This window comes from Acartia tonsa, chromosome 4 (genome assembly GCF_053477335.1).
Source record: "Acartia tonsa isolate MP-2025a chromosome 4, ASM5347733v1, whole genome shotgun sequence".
NCBI lineage: Eukaryota > Metazoa > Arthropoda > Copepoda > Calanoida > Acartiidae > Acartia > Acartia tonsa.
In genome coordinates, this window is record NC_137263.1 from 20,110,467 (window position 1) to 20,124,626 (window position 14,160).

The window sequence follows — 14,160 nt, forward strand, 5'->3', positions numbered from 1 at the left end:
AAAGTAGGTAGCTACAAATTATTTATTTGGTAGTTTATAAATGAATTGTTGTATTTTAAATTTTAATTCTTTATACGGAAATGATTGAAATACCTCAGTAGTATATCTATAATACAAAGTAGAACGATGTCTGTCCGTCTGAAGCTTAAGATCTCAGTAACCGCTGAACCGATTGGGCTCTACTTTTCAGGGATTATACCTACTGGTCCTGTGATGGTTTTAAGCTATTTTCTTGGGGGGTGGGACACCCTCAACCCCCCCAACAATGAAAAATACCCTCCAAAAAAAAAATTTCTTTTTAAAACTAAAATTAAAATTTTGGGGTCGACTACCCCCCCCCCAAATTTTTTTTTTTTAATTTTTCTAAAATACGAAAAATTAAAAGCCTCTAGGTAGTTATGTTAAAAAGTACAAAAATATTATTCATGGAACAAGAAAAATTGATAGAATGTTACCCAAGTGCTAATTTACTTGTTTAGAAATTTAATAAGCAATGATAAAATAATATTTCAATTAAAATTTTTTACTCTTTAATAAAAATACAAACAAATTCTGTCTGAGGCATACCCAATGATAGCTTTCGGAAAAATTCAAATTACTAGAGTAAAAGATAAAAAAAATTTTGGACACAAAAAAACATCATAATGTGATTTTAAAAAAGCCATTAATATATTGGTTTATAAAAAGTTTAAATTTTACTTTAGACTAGCTACCTGAATTTTATTCTATTCTTTATCTACACACACACATGCAGCTATTTCATTAGCGTTGATAACGAACTAATGCACCTTCCCATAACTGGTTTTTTAGGCCTAGGCTTGAAATAGACCTGAAATAATATTTCCCTATGTTTCTCATCCCTTATCCCTGCAATTTATCGGCCATTGTCTTATTCCTTTAGATCCCTGTAAGAATCACTAAAACTGTTTAATAGTTTAATTTATTAAAAATATTAAGTATAAAATATATGGTATAAAATAAAATATCACAGGGTTATATGTACAACAGAAACATATAATTTAAATATTTTACTATTTCAGATAAAGCTCAACTTTTAGTCAGATCTGAGAAAGAGGGAGGGTTGATTATTACATGGATCTCGTAATCATGGTATTAAAGATACAGTAAACATTCTTTTATATCTTATCTATTATTTACCATTACAAAACTGTTTTGAATTAATTACAATTAAATGCTTTTCTGGGGAAAAAATTGACACTCATATACCAGCGTAGCTTAAACTTTTAGTGAATTCTAAGTATTCTGCATATCTTGATCTACGAGATCTCCACTATAAAACTCCCCTCCCTTTTTTAAATCGAAAAATTATCATGTTTATTGAGACAAGTTTTCTTGACATTTTCTAAAAGTTATCATTTATAAAATTGTTTTTTTTTGTTCTATTTGAGAAATAAATAGTGGATTTAAATCAGTGAACTTCAGCCTTTTCTAAAAATAATATAATATAGCGTATAGAACAAAATAAAAGGCGTTTTAGGACTAACATGTTCAAAATTAATTAGTGCAAAGCTAGGTATATATTGATAAAATTCTATAAAAATTTCATAAGCTGAACAAAATATATTCAAACAAAAGTATGTAATAATGAGATTAATTCCTTTTTTTATATTATAATCTATAAATTACATTTTAAATATTTTAATAAGTAAAGGGTGTGCAAAAAAATTGCGGACATTTTTAAAATTGAAATTGCGCGGCTTGTGTTAATAGTAGAGAAAAATACTACGCATACCAATTTTAGGAAATATAAAAAAGATTCCTGTGATACGCATAGTTTAGGAGCTACGCGTTAATATGTCCCAACTGACTTAAAACTTGACTTGCGAGTAAATTTTGGGACATTTTACCATCTGGCTCCTAGATTATTTGTAGCACAGGAACCGTTCTCATATTTCCAAAAAATACAGTTCATAGCGGTTCTAACGGTATGCGTAACATTTTTCTACTATTAACACAAGCCGCGCAATTTGAAATTAAAAAATGTAGGCATATCTTTTTGCAAAATATCTTCTCTAATTTTTAGTTGTATTTTAAAATTTACTCGCAAGTCAAGTTTTACATCAGTTGGGACATTTTAACACGTAGCTCTGTAACTATACGTAGCAGAGGGATCGTTCTTATATTTCCAAAAAATAGACTTCTTAACGGTTCTAATGGTATGCGTAACATTTTTCAACTATTGACACTAGCCGCGCAATTTAAATTTTAAAAATGTCCGCATTTTTTTTGCACACCCTTAAAAAGGCACTTTTGGATTATACTATTCTAATATTATTTTGTGATGAAAAATATATTTTGAGCAAAATTAAATGTGCTAAGACATGGGATAGTTATAAGATTTTTTTGAGTGTGTTTAATTAAAGAAACATGGTATTTATTTATATTCTAAAAAATGTAATTTTGTCTAGGTATTATATTGAGAATAATTAATCTGAATCTTATGCACAAAATAAATTTTCTTTAGTATTTAAAATCAGCTGTTAACAAAAACTGAATTAAAAAAACATATCGTGATTTAAGCTATTTTCCTTCATAGAAGTATCCCTTTAAGATTTACGTTAATGATCTAATTTTATGATTTCAAACAAAATTAAGTAATTTCACCAAAATTATTGCTGTAAATTTGTACACTTACCTTCAGATCACATCAAGTTATAATTTAATTATCATATTCTTCAGGAGGGATAAATTAATATTTATAAATGTTTGTATCTTACTCTTGTAGCTCGTCGACAGCTGCAAGAATATTATATTAGCCGTCATCATGGGTTCACTAGCAGCACATCCTCAATGTCGGAGGAGGATGACTCGTCATCTCTGTAATCAGTCTTTACTCCAATCTTGTCCAGAGCTTTCTCCAGTTCCCCGTCATCCTCACTCTCGTCACTGAAGATGTCGTCTTTCTTTGTGGGAAGTTTCTGGAACTTGTAGCTGTTCTTGGCGTGCGGGGCCTTCTTATTTCTCATCTTGCAGGCCATCAAGAATAGAGCTATTACTATGAAACCTGAAATGAAACAAAGTATTTTAATAATACTAACATGAATACTAATTTTACCAAGTACTAGGCAGAGTCAAGGTAAAGGTTAACCACTGCAGAACAAAAAAAGTTCTCCATTTAAGCGAAGCAAACTTAATTAATTTCCTACTAAATAGGATTGAGCGGGCTTTAATTTTATAATTTTGATATAAAAATAAACAAAGAGAACATTGAAAAGTAGTAAGCACAAAAAAGAGAATAAATATCATGTTTTTTTTATAATATGACCGACAGCCCTACGGACCAATTAAGTAGTAACCTGGAGGCTCTTTCGTGAGGGGTAAAAAAAGTAAAAAAAAAAATGAGCAGTCTATCTTAAATAGCATCCGAGAAAATTACATTTCCTCCATAGCGTTACGGACAGACAGACGTTCGGATAGACATAGTAAATCAAGGACCACAAAGAAAGGAACTCCTGCGTCTCTCTCTAACCTAACCCTAATATGATACAGCGAAACGGACTAACTGTGACGGGCAGAGTAAATTATGGAGCAACTAAAAATAAATTACCAGTAGTTAAGAATGCCAGGACGACAAAGAAAGGAACTCCTGCGTCTCTCTCTAATCTAACCCGAACATGATTTATTTCTCCTAAAAAATAAAAATTTCAGCACATTAAACGTAAAAAGAACAAAATTTAAAGATCTAAATGCACCCTTTACAAGCAGTGAAGAGATAAAGAAGAAATTTGTATTGAGACTAATCAAAATAAAAATAACCCAGAAAATCCAGCTTCTATCAACAATGAAATTAATTCGGAAAAAATATACCTAAGTGTTTTTTCAGCTGTCGTTGGAGCGCAACACATCGTAAAATTGACAACCTCTCCATTTGCCACCCATATAATATTTTAGATTTATTTCGCTTGTTGGTTATACCTTATTCCAGCAGAAAATCTGTAAGAGTTAAAAAATAATTAAAGTTAAATATTTTAGTTTTTACCTTGATTTATTTTGACTGCTTTATAGACAGGCTTGAATCCCTCCGCTGTAACTTGAAGAGAATAAGATCCTACTTCTAGGAGTTGCCAAGCTTGACCCCTGAAAACAGTTAATAATGAAGTAAAAGCTTTTTTCATTAAATCCTTATAATCAAGTAACAGGATGTTTGTCTGTATTTTTGTTTACAGGGGTAGCTTCTCATAAGTTCTGGGAAGGTTCATAACTATTATGGGGGAGGAAAAAATTACCCCCCCCAAAAAAAAAAAAATTACTCATTTGGACGATAAGGATGTAATTTAAAAGCGGCGGGGGTGTTAAAAGTTTAAATAATTTTTAAAAAAGATTTTAATAAATGAGTACACTTCTCCTTAAAGAAATAGTCAAGTGCCTAACCTATTTACCTATGCAAGTTTTTCCTTTTTTAACTTCCAGTATTACCTTGAGGTTGAGAGAAAATCAGAATTATTCTTATTGACAGTAGAGTTATCCGGAGGACCTAAGATGATATCTACTTTGTCAGTGACTGTAACTCCTGCCTCATCAAATATATGAAGATGCACTCCGTTTACTCCAATTAGTGTGTCAATCACAGCCTAGAAATAAAAATGTTAAAATAATAGAATTATACATTTTTGCCATCCACCTTTCATTTTTGCTAAATGTTTAAATAGCGTCCCGATAATTTTGCAAGATCTTAAATATCAAAATGAAATCTCACACATTTACATCAATATTGAGCTTCTTTTCTTAATTTTTAAAACATATAATTTTTCTAGAGACAATTAAGCACTATTATTCGTCGCTTCACTATAAAATAAAATAAATTAAGATACCTTTTTCGTAGCATCAAAAACTTCTCCAAGATTTTGTGGAACCTTGCAACAAGAAAGTGCAGCCATCATAGCAGCGTGGGAGAGCTTGGGTTGTGTTGATATACCTTTGCTGTTGCCAGCACAATGGGAAACTCCCTGGATACCTTGCAAAAATGTTTTGGCAATAGTATCAACAACCCTGAAAGAAAAAAAATTTAATTTTTAAATTTTTGTATTTTTAGGATGTTAATTCGATAATAATATTACTTTTTGTGGAAGTTAATATTGAAGAAGTTTTTATAAAGCCAAAGAAATTGGGTACTTTATCACAAAGCGCCTAGTGAGCATAGAACCCCCCCCCCTTGTTCCTGAAATAAATTAGAAGTGAAAATGTGTGTTTAATTAACCCTTTATTTCAATTTATTTAAAGTAAATGAGGAGGAAGTGGGGTGGGTTGTTCTCGACTTGGTACTTTGAGGAAGAACGCCAAAAAACTGGAAACATCAATTCGAAAATAAATAAAAACTTACTTTGTGTGCGTTGGACAAGTTGCGACTCCACTGCCACCAGAAAACAATCCAATATTCAACAAACACTTCCCTCCATCCTCGTGCATCATCTGATCTGTGACCAGAGGAACATCACCAGCATCCGTACCATCACATGTCTCAGTAGTGTTCACAATGTCATAGTCCTCGTTGGGGAATCCAATTCTCATGTCGACAGACTCGAGAATAGTGGACACAGTATCGTCACGGTTGTGGTGGGTCACAAAGTAGATGGCCATGTTCAAGGCAACCTCGGCTCCAAGCGCTCCATGGCCGTATAGCAAAACTGGGGGACGATTTTCGCTCAATGGTGTGTTGCTAATCTTTAAAATATTGAAACTATTGCCTTGCTCAAACTTTGTTATTTGAGGATATTGATTTGTTAATGAATTCATAGTGGCAATTCTTTGCTTCAGATTATGATAAATAAAATTGCTGGAGGATTTACTTTCCAAAATAACATCTCTTCTTGTCATCAATTCACCCTCAACTGTGACCATAGTGCTGAAAGGAAGATGATTTTTAGTGTACACTTCCAATTGAAAAGAACCCTTGGGCAGGACAAAAAGGAATCTTCCCTGCTGGTCAGTTTCAACAATCCTATTGTCAACCTTGACCTGAGCTCCGGGCATCGGTTTGTTTTGATGGTCATGGACAACTCCCCAAACTCCCTGGTGGACCCGTGTCAACAACTGTTTCATAGCTACCAGATTTTCTGAGTAATGGGCAAATATATCTCTCTGTCTTGGGAAGTTGCAACATGAAATATGGGCAGCTATGGCAGGCACCCTGAACACTCTCCAAGCATAGTCAATAAAAGAGTTCTTGTAGATAGCAGGTTCCAGCTCGCTACCGTGTACAATACCCTCAGGAAATTGGTGTTCCTCGATTGTTTTTCCATTCATGAATTCTCCTTTACAAGAATCAGGATTCTTTTTCATTACACTATGATATGAATTGTATGATTTAGCTAGATATTGTAATGTATCCTCAATGGGTGTGGTTTTACCCTCATCAACTCTTGGAGTGTCCCAGGGTATTCTCACAAACATTCCATTTCCCTCCAGGCTAATGGCATAGTCAAACCTGACCTGTCCCATTAGAGAACTCAACGCATTAACAACCTTGTTTTCGGAGGCTTTGTAGAACTGATTTCCTGCTTCTTTATCCATGTCACTAATGTTATCATAAAGACATTTATCTATATTTCTCAAATTAAAGTTGTCCATGTCTGCTGCGGGTAGGATGTAAATTTCAGCGCTTTTAAGAATCATTGTGCTAACATTATCTCCCTGTTTGATAGCTTCACACAAATGTCTAGCTAGACGTATAAGCATTTCTCTTCCAAGCGCCTGGCTTGAGTATAAGCCACCAACCATTAGAATTTTCACACTAGGCAAGGGATCTGCCAATACACCTTCAGGATCCATGGCAAGTTTTAATCCAGGTATAACCATCTGCCAGTCTGCCTCATTGATCAGCGCCTCGGCGATGGTAGGATATTCGTTTTCAATATCGGCCAAAGCAGACCTTAATTCATCATTACTCAAATATTTATTGATGGTGTTGGCCTTGATGGCATAATCCTTATCCGATGACCATAATTCTGTATTATCTGGCTCCAATTCAAAGTCTAAAATAGTTGCTGAATTTGGATTTAAATTATCAACAGTGACCGATTTCTTGGCAAATTTCATTCCGTCAGCTTCCACCATGATAGTGTAAGTTCCCGGAGCTAAGAGTCTAAAGTATTCACCATCAGCTGTGCCCTGAATTTCATGAGTATTTCCTATAACTGTTATGGTAGCATTTGCAATCTTATTACCATCACTGTCCGTAATAGAACCCTTGACGCCACTGTGCACTGCTTCCATATATTTCAACAAAGACTCCTTGTTATCATGCCAGTAGTCGGGCAGCTTGGCATGCTCAGGATATTTGATACAACCCAGCTCAAGAGTTATCTCGAAATCATTTGTGTTGAGGTAGTTCCAATCCTGCATGCCTCCAGACACACTGTACCAGCGGGCACCATTAGTGATACCCTCCGGGAATGTATCTCCATAACAGTAGTTACCAAGCTTCATCTTGGGATGATTCAGACTGTAAATCTTTGCAAGGAAGACAAAAGTAGAATCATCAGAACTGATGGAGGAACTTTTGTCGTTATTGTTGGGATTATAGTCGTCAAATGGATAGTTAGCAACCATGCTTCCTCCATGCAAGTTAGCAGACAGAACAAAAGGATAAGCTCTGGACCAGGCCATAATGGCTAAAGTTTCTGGCTCTTGAACACCATTTTCATTTTCCTTGGTGATGTATTGGTCAGGAAAATTTCTGTTCAAATCTTTGTTGTGAGCGTTTGCCCGACCCAGGATGGATTGAGCATCGCCTTCGTGCGACATCTCAAAACCGTCAGGATTCATGGTTGGCAAAATGTGTATGCGTGTTGAATCTACAATATTTGTAACTCTCTCATTCCTGCCATAACCCTCACACAGATACTTGATGAGTATAAGCAGCATCTCCCTTCCAACAACCTCATTGCCGTGCATGTTACCAACATATTTAAACTCTGGTTCCAGAGGTTCATGGATGCCAGGATTATCAGAGATTTCAAGTGCATACAACTCCCTGCCTTGCACAGACTTACCAATTGAATACATGCGTGTGATGTTGGGATATTGGTGGCTGTAAAAGCTAAGTTTGTTGTGAAGATCATCATAATTGTGATATGAATAGTCGGGAGAAGTTAAAAATCCTTCGCTGTTCAAACTTAACTCAGTTCTTTCTGTCGGTTCAACCGCTGGAAGCGAGTCGTTAAAGTTTGAGGGTAATTTAGAATCTGATATTTTGTCAGCATCCTCCATATTCTCAGGGGTAAGTTGAAAGTCCATGTTAACAGAATCGTCTGAATCATACTTCAACACAACAGGATTTGATGCTTTATAACCGGGAGCAGATGCGGTTAAAGTAAATGTACTAGATTCATCCCGTTGTGCCCTTGGCGGGAGTAGCCGCCAGTATTCACCACGAGCTGTTGTTGTTACGGTGTGCTTGATCTCGGCCACACTAATGACTGCATCTTGGATGGGTTTGCCGCTTCCACTGTCTTTTACAATTCCTTTGACGCCATGATGTACGGATTCCATGTATTTCAACATTGCCTCCTAAATACAAGTATGTATAAGTGAGAAAAAAATATTTTTATGCTTGGGTTTAGAAACTTATGTGGAGTAGTTTTTAACTGGAAAATTATGTGCATCTGTAGCATATAAATAGCAGTCTAAACAAAGCAGTCAACGACCGATAAATTAATGTACATCCACAATGATGAAACACAAAATTACCCCTTCTGTAGGTTAAAATTAGTGGTTGAAACGTTTGAACACTCATCTGAATGAATCAACCAATTAAATTTCATTAAAGTCCCCAAAGTTGTTAAGTCAATGAATAAGAAAACGTTGGTCTCCTTTCTCTCTGATTTAAAGCAACTAAAAAATAATATTAACCTTATTATTTTGCCACTCTCCAGGTAGTTCTTCTCTGCGGGGATATTTACAGCAGGAGAGCTCAAAAGTAACCTCGAAGCAATTTGAATGAAGATAATTAAAATCCTCCATTCCACCAGGCACGTCATACCAATGGGCTCCGTTTGTGATTCCACCTGAAGTAATTTTAATTAGCTGAAACCATACCTAATTTATAAAGATATACGTAATAGTTATTTATCGCATCGTATTATAGACAGCTTTCTGCGAATATCAAATTAGCAAGTACAAAACTGGTATTAATCTTTTTATTTTTATTTTCATATTCGTGAAAAATTATCTGCAATACGATGCTACACAAGATTTTAAAGTATGGCTGAGGACCGGTACTAATCAAGTGGATATTAATCGACTTCGAAATATTAACAAAGAAAATTGGCATGTTTAAGAAATACCTATTTTTTTGCTCGTTTTACTTTCAGTGCCGCTCATAATATACATATAAGATTTTTTTTTGTATTATACTTACCTAATGATTTTTAAAAATGTATCAAGGGAAAAAATTAGGGATCTTATTTGAAATTAAGATTTAAATTGAAAAATAACCCTAACCTACTTAATTGTCGGATTTAATTTGGTTTTAGTTCAAAAGACGTAAAATGATAGGTAAATTTTGCTCCGTGAGAATAAAGCAATAACTTTTAGGCAAGGACCATTGAATAAATTCAAATACACGAATTAATTAACCTTACCTGGAAAATTATCCCCAGGACAAATATTTCCTCTGTGCATAGTTTTATGATTTGAAGCATAGACTGTGGCCAGGTAGCGAAACATTCGGTCATCAGGGGCTGCAGAATATTCACCTTCCTCCTGAAAAATGACATTTCAAATATTTTTTTTGTTGGAAACTCGTAATCTAACAATGGACGAACCTACCTATTTAACACTTATTTTGTTAGCACAGATTTTTTTTACTTTGATTATAAGCATTAATAGACTAAATTCATAGTAACATTTTAATAATAATAAAGTATATAAACTCGTTTAATTAAAAACATTTACTAACTGACTTAATTTTACCTCTATGATATTTCCCTAGGTATGTATTCAGTATTGTTAATAACTAGCACGTTTAAAGGGAAGATAGTTTCCAGTATGGCTTAGAAACCGATTCATATCAACTGAATTAGAACTGGTTCTCAGCGATACTGAAAAATGATTTATAGCTTCATACCTCTTACAGACAATTTTCTACGAATACTAAAATGAAAAGTCATTAAATTTAAACTAGTTTTGTTAGCCCGGTCCTATGGATCCCTCATCCTAGCAAAACTGGTTTTAATCTTAACATTTTACATTTTAATATCCACGAAAACCTTTCCATAATACGATACGATAAGTAACTATTCTAACCTTGTGTTTCTTGCTATCATCAAAGGGATAGCTGGCCACCACTGACCCTCCATGAAGGTTGGCAGATAATACAAAAGGATTTGATACAATCCAGGTCATGGCTGCAAGGGTTTCAGGTTCGCGTCCTTTCAACATTGATTCTTGGTCCTAAATGGATAATAACTTTCCAAATTGATTATTTCCTTGATGTGAAGGGTAAAATTGGACTGTCAATATCACAGATACCCAAAGTTTTAAAAACATACTTTCTCATTTATTAACACAAAAAATTTGGGTACTATTAATAAATCCTAATTAGTTGGTTAAAACTAGCAGTGTTCAAACTTTTCAACTAATAAGTATATTATATAGAAGTAGTAAGTAGTTATGTGCATATTTCAACTTATCTTCCCAATACCTAGTGTTTGTAGTTACTAGTTAGCTTTCTGGATGTTTCAGAACTTACAAAATATGCAACTTGGTAATTGGGATCTCTAAGTAATTCCACCCCCCTTAAGTAAAAGGTTTGTATTTATAGGGGATTTTCTAACCACCCCTCCCTCACTAAGAATAATGGGATTAAATAATTGAAAGTTTCCAGATTACCTGTCCATCACGAAATTGATCAGGAAAGTTTCTGTTGAGATCTACTTGGTTAGCATTCTCTCTGCCAACCCCTGCACTACCCATACCAACACAATCACCCTCATGTGCTGCGGCAAACCCATCTGGATTTAAACTTGGCATCAACCAGATATCTGTAGAGTTTACCAACCTAGGTAATAAAATATGACTTTTGATAACAATTTTGCATCTTTTATGGCTTAGAGCTACCAGTATAACATTCAATGAGAAAAATCTTATTAAAACTGGTTTACTACGTCTTTGATATCTAATCTTTATTAGTTCAATTCATGGCGGCAAATAATAATAAAAAAAATTTGTTTAGCTTTCAAATATGAGTATTTCATTAAATCCAAATGTAAAAAAATAACTCTCATTTTAAAAACGCGTATTCTTTAAACAATCTTTGACAACTTTCAAACACAGAATAAAAGAACTTTTTCATCCAAAAATTCAATTTGCTTAGTGTTATCTGTGAAATTATGCAACAAACACCTTTAATACATGTTTGTACAACTATAATAAATGGGTAAAAACCTTACTTTGTAACTCTCTCATCTTTTCCGTAATTTGTGAGCAAATATTTGGCCATGTTGATGACCAACTCTCGGCCTACCACTTCGTTTCCATGCATATTAGCTACCCACTTAAACATGGGCTTGCCCAACTCTCTATCTTGCTGTACTCCATTGGTCACCTTAAAATTATAAATAGTAAATCAAAGCCTATCTTACAACGTGTCCAAGCAGTAGTCAGTAAGTCTCGGAACACCCTCCCCCCCCCCCCTTTACTCCAAGTATCAACTGAACATCAACTTTTAAAAAATTTATGATCATAAAAAGTATGATGCATTTGAGTGCATATTTTGGAAATAGGAAAATCCACGGAGAAGAGACCAGTATTCTAACAAACAATTTAAGTGAAATCCCCACCCCCTTACTTACTAAAATATCAAAATTTTAAGCTATTTCAAATGGAATTATGTGCTAAATCACGAACTCCCTGTTAAAATCGAAGAAATAATCTTAACTTATCACTACTGCGCAATATCCCTCAAAGTACAAGAAATAATCTATACCTGCAAAACATTTATCTGTCTGCCAAGCACAGATTTACCAATGGAATGAAGTTTGGCCAAGTTTGGATATTCAGTTTCATAATTACGAAATTCTTGCTCCACTTCGTCATGATTGGGATAACAAAAAAGATCATCATTACTAAATAAAACACAAACTTCTCAACATGTTGGCAGTCATTGCTCTGAAGAGGTGTTTTTTTTAACAAAAGTACTGTTTAATTTAACCCACTTACCATTGACATATATTGATTATTAATTTCTGTCAATTGTAAGAAGGTTAAATTAATTAATACTTTTGTTCCATTTATAAACACACTGTAGTAAGCCATAGCCTGATGCATAAGTCTAAACTTAGAATATGTCTTTGAATGGGTTCAGAGGTGTATAATGTATATTCTGCATAAGATTATTTTTTACCACTACTGCAAAAATATTAATAGGTATAAATATAAAAATATAAAAAAGAGAGGGGTAGGTTTTTGGTAGAATCCGTAAAGGTGTGTGTTTTACGGCTTAAAAATGGTAGTAGAACGATATTATTCAAGAAATATGTGTATTTCTTATTGAAAAGAACTAGGTATAGAAAATTTTTTTTTATTAACATAAATTTTTATCGTTCTACTAGGTGCTGTTTTTTACTTATAACACATAACCTGTACGGATTTTACCAGATACCTACCCCTCTCTTGAATATTAGAATTTTAATATCCGCGAAAAGATGTCTATAATACGAAAATAACTATTATATCCTTATTTTATAAGGGGAAAATAAAACTTTTTTTTACCTCAGCGTAATTTCAGGCGAACATGTCTTGACCAAGAAAAATGTTAGGAGAACAGTGAAACCCAACATTTTCCTAATTTATAATAATTTAATAATTAAAAGTGTAATTAATTAAACCATCTTCTTTATCTGAAAATAGAATAAGTTTTTTTTTATTAAATCATATAGCAAATACAAAATTTTATCTTTTATTCTTAATAAAAATCTTGGGATGGTTTTAGACTATGAATCTGCTCTTTCTGTTCCTCTTAAAACACAGATTAACCTGATGCTAGGGGCGAGCGCGAAGCTACGAGTTACAATTATCAACATTAATTTGTGATGGTCGATTTTTATAAAAACTACAGGAAATTTTCGTTTTAAAGCAAAAATTAAAGGAATACTAAATATTTGTTTAAAGATCTCTTCAAATATGGAAGTTATTTGACGTACGGACGGACATACCCTACGACTATAAAGTAGCTGCGCTATATGTGAAAAAATTAATTATTTTTATATAGAAGTGTTGACATTTAGAAAATAATTGTACGCACGGACGAGCGAACAGGTACGAGCACGTACGTCAACAAGACAACTCAGTGCTCACTCACTCAACTCACTAAAGTCAAAAGAAAGTGAAATTTTGTATACACTAGTAGCCATGGTTTGTGGAAGAAAACTACATAAACAAATTTCCCCCATTTATCTATTTTTAAAAAAGAAGCGCCACGGGTCAACTTGGTTCAAAATTATATAATTGAAAAATTAAAATATATTTATTTTAAGTATGTTTCATTTTGTATAACATTCCGCAATATTCATTTTTTCTGTAGATCTTCATTATGAAATAAGTAGATAAACTAGAGAAAATGAGTCCTACATGCGAAAATGCCGCAATTAAAATGATTTGGCATTAGGATTTACGAGATTTATTTTAACTAGGAATATCTTTCGGTTTTATCCTACTATTTCCAGATAAAGCCGTTACAATCCTATATATTTACTAGCAACTGCGCCCCTATCATGTCAGATAAGGAAAGCAGCATCATCATTCAAAGGATCAAATCTGAAAATAAAATAGCCCAAAACCCACACACGGACTTATGTGAAGATTCCCTAAATTGGATAAATTGATCGGTTCAGTTGTTGTTGAAATCTTAAGACACATAATAAAAGACCTTACTACTTTATATTAATTTTACTCGTGGATACGCCCTAGAATCCTCTAGTGGCAATTAATGGGATACCCTCCCCAAAATAGTTCCAAACCTTCCCTTGACCAATAAGAAGCTTGATTGTAAAGGGTAACCTTTTCGGTTTAGCAGTTAGCGAGATCTTTCGCTACAGACAAAAAAATTTACTGCTTCATATAATAGGTTTACTACAAAGTAGTGTAAGCTAGAATAGACACTTAAAAGTGGAAAAAAATGCTTGTCATGGTTGACGTGAA

The 14,160-nt window shown here is 33.7% G+C and overlaps 1 protein-coding gene across 2 annotated transcripts; it reads right to left on the reverse strand.

Annotated features, from left to right (window-relative positions):
- Positions 1-926: 926 nt before the first annotated feature.
- Positions 927-12,862, reverse strand: LOC145316380 (carboxypeptidase D-like). 2 transcript variants are annotated; one of them, XM_080156832.1, is made up of 14 exons: positions 12,733-12,862; positions 11,948-12,086; positions 11,412-11,566; positions 10,852-11,020; positions 10,267-10,413; positions 9,603-9,723; positions 8,872-9,026; positions 5,342-8,529; positions 4,833-5,010; positions 4,438-4,592; positions 4,001-4,098; positions 3,569-3,649; positions 2,657-3,025; positions 927-1,064 (listed from the first exon to the last, which is right to left on the reverse strand). In XM_080156832.1, the coding sequence occupies exons 1-13, from the start codon at positions 12,798-12,800 to the stop codon at positions 2,784-2,786; spliced, it is 4,896 nt and encodes a 1,631-aa protein (XP_080012958.1). In that variant the 5' UTR covers positions 12,801-12,862; the 3' UTR covers positions 927-1,064; positions 2,657-2,783. The 2 variants fall into 2 exon arrangements, with proteins under 2 accessions (XP_080012958.1, XP_080012957.1); XM_080156831.1 differs by having other exon boundaries at positions 927-1,363.
- Positions 12,863-14,160: the final 1,298 nt, after the last annotated feature.